The sequence below is a fragment of the Schistocerca gregaria genome, chromosome 4, assembly GCF_023897955.1.
Source record: "Schistocerca gregaria isolate iqSchGreg1 chromosome 4, iqSchGreg1.2, whole genome shotgun sequence".
In the NCBI taxonomy this organism is placed as follows: domain Eukaryota; kingdom Metazoa; phylum Arthropoda; class Insecta; order Orthoptera; family Acrididae; genus Schistocerca; species Schistocerca gregaria.
The window spans coordinates 761,750,387-761,768,164 of record NC_064923.1 but is presented as its reverse complement, the minus strand read 5'-3'; the positions used below and the strand labels follow the sequence as shown (position 1 = coordinate 761,768,164).

Here is a 17,778-nt window from a genome sequence, read left to right as displayed (position 1 = left end):
TAATGCAATCAAGTCAATGACACAATAAGAAAATTGCAATACTAGTTGGTAGTCATATCCATAGTTTGATATATGTAACTTCATATAAACACATATTAAAAAAAGAATTAGTTGCTTCATGTTTAAATACTTACTTTAATTAATTCTGAAGCATTTTATTTACATTTCTGTAAATCCATTTTTATTAATTGCTTCAAAGATGTTCAGCAATTATTATTGACAAAGTTGTAATCTTTGATTTTTGTATTATATATCTGTTCTTCTCCATTGTGCACAGTTTTTGCGGGAGACTAGTTGTAAATGGTCAGTTTTGGCAGTAATGTGATGTGAAATGGATAGTTTCGGAGGTAGAGCTATTGTAAACGGAGATGATGTGTAATAGTGCTGAAGGCAGAAGTATCTTTCATTGATAGTTCAGTGCTTGCAATGTTGCTTAGTTAGGTAGTTTCATGTTCCATGAATAAATTGTAATGATGTGGAATGATTCATTTTACATACTGTACACATCAAACCTTGATTTTTAATATGGCTACATACTGAACTTTAATCTACAGGTGTGCGTTAGTAATTTGTACCCACCATCTGTTACACATTACAGTAATAGAAATTCTTCTACGGAAAAGGAGAAGTTGTCAAGGAAAAAACCTTTTTAGTGTGTTTTCAAATTTTACTTTGCTGTCTGTCAGACATTTTAGATCCTTGGGCAAATTATCAAAAATTTTGGTTGCGCCATTGTGCACCTCTTTTTGGGCTAAAGACAATCTTAATATGGAGTAATGAATGCCATTTTTCCTTCTGGTATTGTAATTATGTACATTATTGTTCCTTTTGACCTGCAGTGTATTATTTACAATACACTTTATGAGGGAATAAATTACCATGACGGTTGCAGGTTCGAATCCTGCCTCGGGCATGGATGTGTGTGATGTCCTTAGGTTAGTTACGTTTGAGTAGTTCTAAGTTATAGGGGACTGATGACCTCAGAAGTTAAGTCCCATAGTGCTCAGAGCCATTTGAACCATTTGAATTACCATGAAGTAGTCCTCTCAGCTAAGAAGCCAGTAAATGTGAAATAGGTATTTGAAACTAAGAAAGGTTTTAACGGCAGCTTTGTATGATATAAAGCACAAATAGTAATAAAAGACTGTGTTCAATTGCAAGGTCTGCACTGCATGGAAACATATGCACCAATGATAGGATGTAACTCATTAAACAATGGGAAGACCAGGTTAGAATATCAACAACATTACTGAAGGACTGATTGCTACTCACCAAAAAGATGACACATTTAGTTGTGGACAAGTATGATGAAAAAGCTGTTATATTTAAGTTTTTGGCCAAAGCCTTCTTCAGAAGACAAAAGAACGCACAGACATTTACACAAGCAAGTACACCTCACAAACACATAACCACTATTTCTGGTTGCTCTGGCCAAAATGAATTCTGGCCACTGTAGATAGTGATCATTTGTAGGTGAGTTGTGCTTGCTTGTGCGAATGTATGTGCATTTTTCTTTTCTGGAGGAGGCTTGGCTGAAAGCTTATCTGTAGCAGCCATCTTGTCATGCCTGTCTGCAACACAGCATGTCATCTTTACAGTGAGTAGCAATCTATTCTTTTCATAATATTTATGTATAACTCATTAAGGTATTTATTAGCACTAGCTGCTAATTATGATTTTGGTTTTGACCCCATAGATGTTGTCATGGCTTTCTTACATGGGGAATTACATGAAGAAATTTATGTTGAAGGTCAGAAGTAGATCCAATATTGAAGACATTCAAAGATGTAGTATATGGAATGAAGCAAGGTAACCCTTTCTGGGGCTTGAAATTAGACAGTTCACTGTTACATCCAAACTTCAAATGCTAACAGCTGACCTCTGTCAGATAGATGTGAACTGTCCCGAGAAAATCTGTTAACGAAGTTTCAAGAACAGGCTTCAGATGATTAATCTAGGAATACACTACAACCAACTACATATCACTCGCATAGGAATCATGAAGATAAGATTAGAATAACTACTAAATGCACAGAGGCATTCAATCAATCATTCTTCCCATGCTCCATATGTGTATGGAACAGTAAGGAATCCTAATAAATGGTACAATGGAACATACCCTCTCCCATGCACCTCATGCTCACTTGCAGAGTATAGATGCAGACTCAGATGTAGAACAGAAAATAGTATTCACACTACTGTTTCCTATTGTTTCTTTTCCCTTATTTTATGCATTTTTCCATCCAGGAATTTCCATTATTACTTTACAACCTAGATATAGGGTTTTTTGCTACCTCTTAAAAACAAGTGAGTTTTTTGTAAAGTGCTGTGGACATAATATCTTACTTAGTTTATTGAACCGTGTATTCTTGGTCTTTACTAAGGAGTGTAAAATAATGATCTCTCATGGTTATAAACTGACAAAAATTTAAAATGTATCTTCTTTCAGTTTTTACCTCTTTTCACCGCTGGCATATGGTATGTCTGGGCCATCTGCATCGGACCCTAATAGCACAATGTATGGTCTGAAATGGCTTGAATCTTGGGAATTTTAGTGAAGAGAAGTAGAAGAAAATGACAGGGAACATAAGAAGAAGACTGAAACTAATTCTGCTGCCTGCAGTGTATTAAATTATTGTGGAGACTTCCCAGAATAAGAGCAATAAAACGTGATTCAAGCAAATTTACTGTGATTGCTTGTGAGACTGAACCTTTCATGTTTGCAGAGTATTTATATTTAATTATGTTCCCTTACTCCGTATATTTACTTATTTTGTTCCGTCCTCCTGATTGATACAACAATTTAAATGGTGTAGTCATTACCTAGCTGACATGGAGACAATGTAAAAATGGAGACAATGTAAAAATGCGGTGAAGCTACTTACATTTGTTAAATGTGATATTATATCATCTAATACTCCACTAAGTTTATTTATTCTGGTCTTTGTCTTATTGTTCTGATTCGTCACTGTAAACAGATGTGCTATTATTTGTACTATTAATATGTATGTTGTTAAATATATTTTGATACTATCTTTTTCACTTGACTGTGTTACTTACTGATTATAAACATTGTTTACAGAAGTAAATAATGGAAAGTTCAGGTTGGAATATCAACAGTTATGTTGGTAGAGTGCTACTCGCCATAAAGATGACACACTGAGTTGCAGACAGCACAGTGAAAATACTGTTTCACACTAAGCTTTCGACCAAAGTCTTGTTCAGAAAAAGAAAAAAACACCCACACATTCACACAACCAAGTACGCTTCACACACTCACACATGACCACCGTCTCTGGTTGCTCTGACAGAACGAAGTGGCCAGAATAGCAGTCAAGTGTGTGTGTGCTTACTTGTATGAATGTGCATAAAAATACAAACAGCCACCAGAGATGGTGTCAGCAAATATGCTCTTTATTTGGTTTCCCGACACCAAATAGGAGAGCAATGCACAAACTGGGTATGGAATGGTAGCAAGGATCAAATCCACACTAAAGGCTCTCTCTCTCTCTCTCTCTCTCTCTCTCTCTCTCTCTCTCTCTCTCTCTCTGTGTGTGTGTGTGTGTGTGTGTGTGTGTGTGTGTGTGTGTGTGTGTGTGTGTGTGTGTGTGTGTGTGTGTGAACTGAGCCTGTTTGGTGCATGTTGGGCCAGATACTTACATGCCCTTTGCTTTTTTCTGTCGAAAACATTCCAACATAGCTTTATCCAATTTGCGTATATAGACATTTTTTTAGTCTTCCCTTTTAAAACCTTTTAGATGAATCTGGATTGCAAGAAAAATCAATTATTTTATCTCTGTTTTTCCAAATATTGGAAATCCTAGTTCACCTTTATTGTAAATCAATGGCAGATTTTGCACACCAGTACTGCCTTCTTCGAGTTTGCATATTATTTCTAGTCTGCTGTATCCTTAACACAACATGTTTTTAAATTTTTACACATTGTTCTGCACTAACTTACGGACCAATTACAGGCCAGGTGCTTGGAGTGTTCAAGCAGCACATTGTTTACTTTTCTTGTGAGAGAGGAAGAAGAAGGCCACTTACAATCTGCAAATCAGATAATCCACCCATGGATAATCAAGAGTTTACTGTGTGCATTCATGACGAATTTACTTCAAATTTTAAATGATACTCTATTAAACATTGAGTCACACATGGACTATATGTTTTTTTAAACACTAGTATACAAGTTTTTCTGTTAAAACTTATTGCGAGAAATAAAATGCTCTGCTGTAAAACTGTGGAGTTTTATTTCCTTTGTCGCAGCCAGTTTTAATTACAATAGTGAGGCATTTAAACTGTTAGACAAATTGTTTCTCTGATATATGTTCTTTCTCATTACACATACATTTTTAAACATAAATTATAAACACAACAACATTCTGTCTTGTTTTCTTCTTTGCAGATGGTTTTCACAGAAAACAGGAAAGTTGTATTTATGGCTTATCTGTTTATGATTAGAACACTACTACTGTAATCTGAATTTGCAATAACAAAATAAAAAGAAGGCTCAGGGTCCAGGGTCAGATGGCGGGGGAGGGGGGGGGGGGGGAGAGGAGATGGGCAGAGGGCACGGGGTGGAGGGAGGAAAGAAAGGACAGAGGAAATGATCATAGATAGTGGAAAGGAAGAGACGAGTAGCAAGGAGGGCTGGAGGAAACGGAGAGAATGGGGGGAAGGAGAAGGTGGACCGAGAGAAGGACAGGGGGAGGGGAAAGGAGGGGCTGTTGGACAAAGGGGGGGAGGGGGGAGAAGGAAGTAGACAGAGACAGGGGTAGAAGAAGATGAGAGTTATATCAAATTTGCAAACATATTGGAAACATGTGCTTCCCCTTTTCCTTCTTTTCCATTTAACCAGATTGAGTCACAGAAATGCATGGAAAGCTAAGCTAGTTAATTAATAAAAAAAGCATTTGATTGGATAACCTGTTAATCTGAGTTTATTAATAATGTGCATGGAATAGGGAAGGTGAACGCCTTGGCCTGTTGTTATGAAACATCAAAGTCACAGATAACAGTCACGTCCTCAGTAAATTATGAATTCTGTTTTGTAAGGTAGAATAACAACAATCAGAGTTAAATACACCGTTTTGTTGTAGTGACACATGAGCACTTGAAATTGAAATAATAAAGAGGATGTTCATTACTAACAAATAATAAAGCACAACAATAATAGAAATTCTAGTCTGGAACAATACGTAAAATAAGGGAAAGGTAACCACCCAACTAAAGCAGACTGATCTGTGGAGCATAGAAACCTATAACAGAAAACATTATTCATGCTAGCCTTCAAGCTCTTGCTCTTTTGCTAGTAGAAACACACACATTAACACACACAAACACACAGACAGCCAAACGCACACTCATGCAGACACTGCAAGTCTGATTATTGATTATCAATTATTTGAAAGCTGTTGCCTGGGCTGACAGTGGCAGGGGAGGGGGTAGAGAAAGATGGACAAGGTAGAGAGACATAGAGCAAGGCAGGTCCTTTGACAGGCTGAACAACAAGATGAAAGGAGTTCAGAGGGTGGAGCATTTAAGAGAGACATAGAGAAGGAGAGAAGGTGAAGGGAGAGAGAAAAGGAGAAGAGGAAAAATGAGGAGGGAGACAGTGAGGGGAAAGAGAAATGGAAGGGTATGGAAAAGAGGAAGAGGGGGGGAGGGCAGTAAGGAAGAGTGATGAGAGAAGACCGTACATGATGTGGATGGAGGAGTGGTATGATCAGAAAAGAGGAGGGAAAACATCATGTGAGGCAGTGGGAACAGGTTAGCAGAGGTTTAGGCTAGGGAGAGTGTGAGAGGGCAGAAGGTGTTGGAGAGACAATTCCCATCTGCATGGTTCAGAGAAACTCATGGTGGAAGGAAATATCCAAATTGCCCTCATAGTGAAGCAGCTGTTGAATTAATTTGTTTTGTCATATGCAGCATGTTCAGCATTTGGGTAGTCAAGTTTGCAGTGTGTAACAGTTTGACAGTGGCAATTCATTCAAGTAAACATTTGGTTACTTGTCGTGGCTACACAGTGACTGTACAGTAATTGCAGCATAGTTAATATATAACTTGACTGCTCTCACATGCAGTTATGCTTTTTTGCCTAGGAAATGACTGTGAACTGACTACAGTAGAAGGCGGTGGGTTGGTGTTTGGGGCAGGCCTAGCACCTGGGCTGCCCATAAGGGAACAACCCATGGGATGCAAGATTGCTAGTAGGATTGGAATAGGGATGGATAAGGATATTCTATAGGTTGGGTAGGCAGCAGAACACTATTTTTGGGGGACATAGATAGGATTTTGGGTGGGTTATCCCTCATCTCAGAGCACAACATGAGATAGTTGAAGACCTGGTGGAGGATGTTGTTTAGCTCTTCAAGGCCAAGTTATAAAGAGTGATCAGAGGAGAGCTTATCAGTGGCTGGTTAACAGATTTACTGGTGTCAGAGGAGCAGATGGCATGAGAGAGTTGTCTATGGAGGATCTGGATGGGATATTGTCTGTGAGAAAAGCCTTGGTAATATTATCAGAATATTTTTGGTTTGGTATGGTTGATATGAACAGATGTATTTTTGCTGCTATTGGAGAGGTGGCTGGTTGACTTGAGTATGTGTTGAAGTTATGGAAAAAGACCAAAGATTTTCCCTGCCAAGAGTCCAGATCATGAAAATATCATTAATGGGCTTAGGATGGTGCCATGTGTGTACCCATGGCAGTGTCATTGATTTGCTACTACATTTGGCCCTTGAAAGTAAAATAATTGTGGGCCAGGATTTGGTTGGCAAGGAGGATTAGGAAAGAGACTGTGGTTTGGTATCAGGAAGAAATTGTGAAAGATAGTGTTCCAAGGCAATTGGCGTGGAGGATGTTGGTGTGCAAGGATGTTGCATCCACAGTGATCAGTTAGGTGTCTGGCAGTAAGGGGATAGGATCCACAGAAAGGCAGTGAAGCAAGCCAGTAGTATCTTGAATGTAGAATGGAGGTTACAGATAACAGTTGGGAGATGTTGGACGACAGGGGCAGAGGTTTGTTCTGTGGGAGCGTTGTGCCCAGCCACAATGGGGTGATCAGTAGCAAGATATGTGGGACAGGGTTTGTCAAGTTTCTACATATACATGAATATAATAGAGGGAAACATTCCACGTGGGAAAAATATGTCTAAAAACAAAGATGATGTGACTTACCAAACAAAAGTGCTGGCAGGTCGATAGACACACATACAAACACAAACATACACACAAAATTCTAGCTTTCGCAACCAACGGTTGCTTCTTCAGGTTGGAGGGAAGGAGAGGGAAAGACGAAAGGCTGTGGGTTTCAAGGGAAAGGGTACGGAGTCATTCCAATCCCAGGAGCGGAAAGACTTACCTTAGGGGGAAAAAAGGACAGGTGTACACTCGTGCACACACACACACACACACACACACACACACACACACACACACACACACACACATCCATCCACTCATACACAGACACAAGCAGACATTTTTCTGCTTGTGTCTGTGTATGTGCGGATGGATATGTGTGTATGTGCGAGTGTACACCTGTCCTTTTTTCCCCCTAAGGTAAGTCTTTCTGCTCCCGGGATTGGAATGACTCCTTACCCTCTCCCTTAAAACCCGCATCCTTTTGTCTTTCCCTCTCCTTCCCTCCTTCCTGAAGAAGCAAACGTTGGTTGCGAAAGCTAGAATTTTGCGTGTATGTTTGTATTTGTTTGTGTATCTACATATACATGATTACTCTACAATTCACACTTAAGTGTCTGGCAGAGGGTTCATCGAACCTTTTTCATACTACATCTCTACCAATCCACTCTGGAATGGCACGTGGGAAAAAGGAGCACCTAAATCTTTCCGTTTGAGTTTCAGTTTCTCTTATTTTATTATGATGATCATTTCTCCCTACGTAGGTGGGTGTCAACAAAACATTTTAGCGTTCAGAAGAGAAAGTTGGTGATTGAAATTTCATAAATAGATCTCGGCTCAAAGAAAACCGCCTTTGTTTCAGTAACTGCCACCCCAACTCATGCTTCATATCAGTGACACTCTCACCCATATTGTGTGATAACACGGAACAAGTTGCCTTTCTTTGCACTTTTTTGAGGTCCTCCATCAATCCTACCTGGTAATGATCCCACGCCGCACAGCAATATTCCAGCAGAGGATGGGCAAGTGTAATGTAGACTATCTGTTTAGTGGGTTTGTCACATCTTCTAAGTGTTCTGCCAATGAAGCGCAGTCTTTGTTTTGCCCTCCCCACAATATTATCTATGTGGTCTTTCCAATTTAAGTTGCTCATAATTGTAATTCCTGGGTATTTAGTTGAATTGACAGCCCTCAGATTTGTGCGATTTATCTTATACCCAAAATTTATTGGATTTCCTTTAGTACCCATATGGATGACCTCACACTTTTCTTGTTTTAGTGCCAATTGCCACTTTTCCCACCATACAGAAATTCTCTTTAGATCATTTTGTAATTGAAACTGATTGTCTGATTGTTTTACTAGACGGTAAATTACAGTGTCATCTGCAAACAACCTAAGGGAGCTGCTCAGATTATCATCTAGATCATTTATGTAAATCAGAAACAGCAGAGGGCCTATGACACTACCTTGCAGAATGCCAGATATCACTTCTGTTCTACTCAATGATTTACCATCTATCACTATGAACTGTGACCTGTCTGAGAGGAAATCACAAATCCAGCCACACTACTGAGACGATAATCCTTATGCACGCAATTTGATTAATAGTCGCTTGTGAGGAATGGTATCAAAAGCCTTCTGGAAATCTAGGAATATGGAATCGATCTGATATCCTTTGTTGACAGCACTCATTACTTCATGTGAGTAAAGAGCTAGCTGTGTTGCACAAGAACGATATTTTCTGAATCCATGTTGGTTATGTATCAATAAATCATTTTCTTCAAGGTGATTCATAATGTTCGAGTACAGTATATGTTCCAAAATCCTACTGCAAATTGAGGTCAGTGATATGTGTCTGTAATTCAATGGGTTACTCCTATTTAATTTCTTCAATATTGGGGAGTAGGTAAAAGGTGGAGATGTGAGGAAGGAGAGGGAGTCAGTTTTAGGCATGGACCTTAGGTCTTGAGAAGCTGCTGGAGGTCCTGTTGGACTTCTGGGATGGGATGACGGCCATAAGTTTTGTATGCAGAGATGCCAAAGTTGGCAGAGTCACTCAGCCGAATAGTCTTCAAGAAGGATGTTAAGGTCTGGATTGGTTTCAAGATTATCAATAGCCTTATGTTTCATAGGAGCAATGCTGGACTCACCTTGGAAGGATTTAGAAAAGGAAAGTGATGCCAGGTTAGAAGTGAGAAATTCCTGAAAGATTACTAGAGAATGACTTGGTGAGAGGGAGAAGAATCTTGGTAGGAGGGAGCTTGTAACTGTTTTAAACAAGGTTTTGTGTAGGGAAACACTTGCTCTTCAGTAGCTTGAAAAGCATTCCTAGAACCTTCTGAGGAAGCTGACCCAACTACTGTCTTATGCCTGCACGGGCTTACCTATGGCCATATAAGAGCCTGCCACTCTCACCCAGCCTCCCTGTCAACCATGCATAGCTCCCTGACCATGCCTTGCTGACTTACTCTGCCTTCCACATCCTCATAAACTTCTTCCAACCTTCATTAAACATGCTGTTCCTGAACACCAATCCTGCAACACAGTTGTCAATCCTTCCACCAAAACTATGACCCCTGTAGCAGTTGTGGTGCTTCATAAAGACCTCGCCTTTAGCCAAAAATCTTAAGTCAACCCTGCTGGACTTGTAAAGAACCTTCTTTCATTTATTCATTCTCTACAGTTCATACATTTTTCACCACCCACCCCATTGCCTACAACCAACTTAAACTCCACACAGAACCTTGTTTAAAACAGTTCCAACCTGCCTCCAACAGTGACTCTCCTCACCTTCCACCCTGTCACCCACTTGTAATCTTTCACTTGTAACCTAGCATCATCTTCCTTCCCGAAAATCACTCCCCAATGAGTCCAACATCACTCCTGTGGAACATGCGGTAACCTGAAAACCTCTCTAAACCTTACCATCCTTCCCAAATATAAAGGCACCACCACAGTGGCCATGACTATGTCACTCTGTGTCTCCACCAGCTTTTTGACACCTCTGCATAAAAGCCTTACAGCCATGATCCCCTCTCCGAAGTCCAACATGATGCCAAGCAGCTCCTCAAGGCCTTAGGTCCATCCCAAAACCTGACACCTAACTCTATCTCCCTCCTCACACTAACAGCCCCCTGAATTCCAACCTTTTATCTACTCCCTAAACTTCACAACCCCAACCCCACAGGACTCACTACTCGTCGACTCATTGGGGTTCAGTGCAATACTCCCACAGAATGATCCTTTACCTTTTTTGACCAACACCTCCAAATTATTGCCTGTAACCTCCCATCCTATATTCAAGACACTGCTGACTTCCTTCACTGATTTTAAATGATTTCTCTGCCATTATCACCAGATTCCAGGTTGGTCACTGTGGATGCAGCATCCTTGTACACCAACATCCTCCTTGCCCATGGTCTTTCCCAATGTCCTCCTGATACCAGACCCACCACCTCTTTCATGATCCTTCTAGCCATCTGCATCCTGACCCTCAATCATTTCATTTTAGAAGGCCAAATCTACAAACAAATCTGTTATACTGCCATGGGTACTGTGAGGCACCATCATAAACCAACATATTTCTGGGCCATATGGAGGAATCCTTCCTATCAAGCCAACACCTTAAACCCCTTGTCTGATTCAGATTCACTGATGACATTGTCTTGATCTGGACTCACAGCATAGACAACCTGTGCTCTTTCCTCCATAACTTCAATGTCTACTGCCAAATCTGCTTCATCAGGGCCTTCTCAACTCAATGAACCACATTCCTAGTTGTTGATCTTTAGCTATCAAATGTCTCCATAAATATTCCTGTTCATATGAAGTGCACCAACCACCAGCAGCATCTCCATATTGTCAGCTGTCACTTGTTCCATGTTGAAAAGCCTTGTCTTATAGCCTCACAGCCTGCATCTGTAGTGAAAAGTGGGAGTTATCGAAACATACCAGTAACCATAATAGAACCTTTATTGACATACAATATCCTATCCAGCTCACCCATAAACAGATCTCCAATGTCATTGTCTCTTTTGGCAATGGTAAACCTGTTTACCAGTTACCAACATGCACAGCTCTGATAGCTCATTATAGCCCTGGCCTTGAAAAGCTCAACCACGTCATTCACCAGAGCTTCAACTACTTCCAGCCATGCCCTGAGTTAGGCATATGCTACCCAAAATTCTATCCATATCACCCAAAATACCCAAAATTCTATCCATATCACCCAAAGTAGTTTTCTACTGCCCACCCAAGCTAGAGGATGTCCTTCTCCGTCCTTATTCCAACCCTGCACCCCATGAGTCATTCCCTTGTGGTCAGCTCAGATGCAAGATCCTATTACAGTCCAGTCACAGGCATTTCCTAACCAATAAAAGGAAGGGCCATGTGTGAAAAGAGCCATGTTTTAAATGAGCTAAGCTGAAATTACTGTATAGCATTCTACGTGGACATCAGGTGTGATAAGCTGTTTAGCTGCAGGAATGGCCACCACCAGTCTGTGGTAAACCACAAACTTGATGATCCATTGCCAAAGATGCTGCACACCACAACATAAATGACTTCCACAGCTGCTTCACTACAATGACCATTTTGATACTCACTTCCAGCACAAATATCTCTGAACTAGACAGATGAGATTTGTCTCTCCAGTATATCCTGCACTCTCACAATCCTCCTGGCCTAAACCTCCATCAGACAATAATGACTCCTCATTGTGTATTCTGGGGATAATTAGTGTACACTTTTTTTAAATGAAAATAAAAAATTTGTCTCTGATGTATTAATCAGACAAATAATTCGTAAGTTGAACACAGGTGCATTCAACACTAAATAATGTACTCCAACCACAGTCATTAAAGTTTCAATAATAAAATTTATTGCCTGTAAAATTCACACAATAATTTGTTGGCTGGCGAAATCTGCTGCTCGGTTAAGTGATTTGAAAATAGCTTGAGCCTCCAATATAGCGATGGCAAAGCTCACTGTATAAAAATAATAAATAAAATAGCTAGAAAACACAGACAGTGGTCACAGCTACAAATTAACAGAAGCTAAACTCCATGTTAACTCACAAACTGACACATAATATACTAAACCTAAGTGTAGTTTTGCTGTAGAAATATTCAAAGTCTCACAGCAAACTGAGTTAAAGTCCAGACTTCATACATAAATTCAGAGTCCAAATCAACTTCGTGCCCAAAAAATACAAGCTGTGATGAACTACCAGCAGAAATAAATCAGAATCCTGATTACTGTAGAAAACAAATGAATATGAAATATTTCCAAGTGTATCAGCTGACAATGAAAAAATTTCTCTTTCCACAAATGTGTGCAGCTGAATATCCACTCTGACCAGCATAGATCTCTTCAACCACATACAAAATTGTGAGAGCATGTGAGATGGCTGCCTCCTTTCAAGGCCTCAGGCTATCCTCCGCAGAAACACTCTACATCTAAGTCATTAAAAGACTTTGTACTCTGACCACCTTTTTATACATAGATGATATTAAAAAAAAAACTGAATATTCCATTACCTACCCACTAAAATTCTACACGTATTGATATATTACTTAATTTTATGTGCAGTAGTTAACCCAAAATTGAAGGTTAAACAAACGCAAAGTTTTGTTGCAGTGCTAAAAATTTGTAAGAATCTCTGTACCACCAGTTATTACAATAAATAGGAATATGGCACCACTTTCTCACAGAATTTTTCCTCCTCATTCCATTGAATTACTCAGTACTACATATAATAGTTTTTAAGTTATGGGTAAGATTATGTAAATTAATAAACAATTTTATTAAAGACACAATAAAAATTACAAATCTTACAAACTAAATGTTGAATGTGGTGTGTAATAATGTCCTACAGTACATAGTGCCTTGAATTTCTGTAAGTGAGCATCTCAATTGATGCGCATTACTGACAGCTGAAACATGAGGACTTTATGACTTTTGTGCCACAAATATCATAAAAGTTGTTAATGATTTGCGAATTTCAGTCACACTGATCATCTTTGTGCTGTATCTTCCCATGTATATCATTACAAATCATACAATGGAAAATTCAGGTTGGGATGTAAAAATATTATAAAAAGGATATTTGCTACTCACCATGTAACAGAAATGCTGTGGGGCAGATGAGCACAACGAAAAGACTGTCAGAAAGCATGCTTTTGGATAACACGGCCTTCATCAAAAGTAGACAAAACACACACACAACTTACACACACAATCTCTGGCAGCTGTGCCATGAGAACTTGTACCTCATCCTACAACCTCCTCCCTACCCCCACTCCTTCACCCCTCTATTCCAGTCCACACCTACAATTTCACCGAATATAGTCACATTTGCTGTCCCCCTTCTTCACACTCATTCACCCACAGACCTGCGACCCACATTACAATCTTTTTATTTATTTATTTTTTCTTCGCTCTCATTTTGGCTTCATGCCAATTTCAGTTTGTTTTCACCTTTTACTACTGGTCTATGCCCCCAATTTCATCTTGTTTTCCCTTACTTCATCCATTTCATACTTGCTGTGACTTTCTCACCTGTTTGGGTCCTTTTTCAGAGAAAATTCTACATTATTTACATATTTTTATGCATGTTTATCCCTCACCATGGACCCTTGTTCCTTCCATCTGTGCCAATACAGTAAAGTTTCCTTACCCATAACTAGAAACCAGTCTCAAATACTGTTCATATGTTATTTCTTGGCTCATGGGATCCTCCCAAATGGCCTTGCCTTTAAATTACCCCTCTCCGGCTGCCACCCTACCTTCCACAATGGTCTGCATCTGTTCATATTCCAACAGTCCTTAACTCTCACTAACATAGTCCTGCAAACCATATCAAACCTCCTTGCAATGCCTTCTCTCCATCTGCAAAATTCTTCTGCTATACAGTCCGCCTCCATAGCATAGTGGTAGTGTTACCACCTAACCACCTATCACGCAAGGGGCCCGGGTTCGATTCCTGGCAAGGGAATGGGTGTTGTGTCTCCTTCATCACCACTGACTCACAAGTCGCCAATGTGGTGTCATCTAAAAAGGACTTGCAATATGGCAGCTGAACTCCCCTGAATGGGCCTCTGGCTGACAATGCCATACGATCATTTCCGTTTCCCCCACCCCCCTGCTATGCAATCCCAAATTCCTGGATCCCATATCAAACATTGAAACTCTTGCCCTCCAGGAACAACAGCAACATGCACAATACTACCTCAAAAAGCTCTCCACCTTGTTCACTAGCTGTCTTGCCTTGGACTACCACTATCCACCACTTCTATAACAACCTGCAAACTTCCCCCTTGACCCTCACAGCTGATAAACCCTTTCTCAAAAAAAAAAAAAACTACTACATTTACCCCATCCTCCAAACACCATACAGAATCCAGAACCTAAACAGACACAAAACCCAGTCATGAACATATCCTCCAAGAGGCTTAGCCTCACAGAAGTTTCAGTCCTTTCCAAATGCCTCACCTTTGGCCCCACTCGAGAATTCAATCACGCAAGACTTCAAGATTTTCTCTCCTTCTCCTGGTCCCTACAATGGAAACACTTTTTCACCACCAACGCTATCAATCAGACTCAACTAAACACCATGTTGAACCCTGCCTGACTCAATTCACTCCACCATGCAACCATGATCCACCCTGACTGCCCCAAAATCACACCTGTTAGCTTTCCAGAATTTTTAACCTCAAACCTTGCCTCAACGTCATTCCCCAAATGCCTCAACATGCAAACTGACCTTATATCCACAGAAAGAATTGCAATCTACCACTTAAAAATGGATCCCAAACTTGTAATCCCACCTGCTGACAAAGGCTCCACTACTGTTGTTTTGAATCACAAAGATTACCTGGCAGTAGGACTCTGCCAGCTGTCAGATCCATCCACCTACAAACCCTGCCACAGTAACCCCATTCCAGAAATCCAACAGGCTCTCCAGTCTTTTCTCATATCCTTAGGCCCATTCCAGAAACTCTCTCCGGAGTCCATCCCTCTGCTCACCCCTACCACTCCTCCCACACCTATCTTCTACATGCTTTCCTAAAGTCCATAAACCCAACCACCCAGGATGCCCCATTGTGGCTGCTTACTGTGCCCCACTAAGAGAATCTCTTCAGCCTATTACCCGCAACCTACCCTCCTATATAAAAGATACCAATGATTTCCTCCACCAACTCTCTGCAGTTCCTGTCCCTTTACACTAACACCACTAATGCCCATGGCGTTACGACTATTGAACACTACCTTTCCCAACACCCAACTTATTCCAAACCAACAACCTCATTCTTAGTCACCATGACCAACTATGTCCGCACCAACAATTACTTCTCCTTGGAAGGCATTACCTACAGACAAATCTTAGGTTCAGGCTTTGGGCACTCGCATGGCACCATCATATGCCAACCTATTCATGGGCCATCAAGAGGAATCCTTCCTAAACACCTGGAATCCCAAGCCCCTCACCTTGTTCATATTTGTTAATGACATCTTCGTGATCTGGATCAAGGGTGAGGACACCTATCCTCATTCCTCCAGAACCTCTTTACCTTCTCCCCCATTTCCTTCACTTGATCAACAAGCCACCTTCCTCGATGTTTACCTCCACCTCAAAGATGGCTATGTCAGAACCCCCGTCCTTATCAAATCCACCAACCACCACCAATATCTTCACTTTGACAGCTCCCACCAATTCTATACCAAGAAGTCCCTTTTGTACAGCTGAGCCACTCATGACAGTCACATCTGTCGTAATTACTGGCCGTCATAAAATGTACCGATGGTCTCACTGAGGCCTTCACAGACTGTAATTACCCTTCCAACCTTGTATAAAAACAGATCTCCCATGCCTTATCTCGCCAGTAACCCATCACAGTCCCACAGTCCAGCCATAGAGGAACATTCCCCTTGTGACTCAGTACCATCCAGGACAGGAGCAAACGAATCACATTCACTGTCAGAGTTTCTATTATCTTTCGTCGTCCCTGAAATAAGGTATGTCCTACCCACTGTCCTTCCCACCTCTCTCACAATGGTATTCCACTGCCCACTGAACTTACACAATATCCTCATCTGTCCCTACACAACCACTGTTCCCAACCCGTTGCCTCATGGCTCATTTTCCTGTAATAGACCTAGAGGCAAGACCTGTCCCTTACATCCTCCCACCACCACCTACTCCAATCTGGTTACAAGCATCACCTATCCCATCAAAGGCAGAGCTAGCTATTGAACCAGTCATGTGATCTACAAGCTAAGCTGCAACCACTGTGCTGCATTCTATGTGGGCATGACAACCAACAAGCTGTCTGTCCCCATGAATGGCCACCGACAAACTGTGGCCAAGTAACAGCTGGACGACCCCATAGCTGAGCACGGTGCCCAACATGAAGTTCCTTATTTCAGTGACAGGTTCATAGCCTATGCCTTCTGCATGCTTACCACCATACTAACTTTTCTGAATTGTGCAGATGGGAACTCTGCCTGCAATATATTCTACATCCCCATAAACTTCCTGCCTTCAACCTTTGTTAGTCATTGTCCTTAACCTTAAAGACCACCCTGTTCTCATTGCAGCACTAAATGCCTTATATATTCCTCTAACCCACTCTCAGTGTTTTTTCTTGTCTCCTTTTTAATCCCCCCCCTCCCGCTCCCTGCCCTCCCGACTGTGCCTAGCTGCCCTGCTAGAAACTGTGATCAAGTGTGTGTGAGTTGCATTTGAGGGTGTCCATGCATGCGTGTGTGCCTGTGTGTGTGTGTGTGTGTGTGTGTGTGTGTGTGTGTGTGTGTGTGTGTGTGTGTGTGTTGTCTACTTTCAATGAAGGCCTTGTTGGCCAAAAGCTCACTTTCTGCCCGTCTTTTTGTTATGCCTACCTTTTACTCAGTATCTCTGCAATATGGTGAGTAGCAACTATCCTTTTTATGATATAATTAGGGCCTACAAATCATATTTGCATACAATCTGAATTGTGTTGATCTCCTCTTTTAATCTGATGTATTGTCCTCCTCTGTGTCTATCCCCATTTGTGTTGTAGGTGTGCACATGCAAAAATGTAATACATGCCATTGTGCATGATGATGACACAACTGAAGTAACGTCTGCTAGTTTGAATCTGACGTAGCACATGTGTGTGGCCGCCGCCTTTCGTGTGTGCGACACTAGAAGCTACTCTGTGCTGCATGCCCTCCCAATCTGGGCTAGAGACACACTTGCCCAGAGTCCGTATGGTAAAGTGCATGGAAATCAAATGTCACTCATGACCAAAACTAATCAACGATACTCAGATTTAGTACTTAGTGTCACATCCATTAACCTGTTCCCTACTGTCTCATCTTACCTTTTTTGTTCTCTCTTCTGTCCACACTGCTCCTCGCTCAACCAAACCGTGTACTGCCTTCTCCCACCACTCTTCCTGCCCCCCACAGGAGCATCCTCTCCCTCTCTCCACTCTTTTCCATCCCTTTCCCTCTCTATCCCCACCCTCTCTCCTTCATCATCTTCACTGAGATGTTAATATTTTCCCACCTCCGCATTGCATATGTTTTGAGTGAAATGCCCAGTCGATGCGCTGTTGTTTTCACATAAATTCTACCAACATTGAGAGTTG

The 17,778-nt window shown here is 41.1% G+C and overlaps 1 protein-coding gene across 3 annotated transcripts in view; it reads left to right on the top strand.

The window, feature by feature from the left end:
- Positions 1 to 3,042, top strand: part of LOC126365823 (protein O-mannosyl-transferase 2) — a 184,549-nt gene extending 181,507 nt beyond the window's left edge. For all 3 annotated transcript variants that reach the window (XM_050008443.1, XM_050008440.1, XM_050008444.1), the window contains exon 18: positions 2,450 to 3,042. In XM_050008443.1, the coding sequence (XP_049864400.1) occupies positions 2,450 to 2,555 (106 nt within the window). In that variant the 3' untranslated portion in view covers positions 2,556 to 3,042. The remainder of the gene's footprint in view (positions 1 to 2,449) is intronic.
- The last annotated feature ends 14,736 nt before the right edge of the window (positions 3,043 to 17,778 follow it).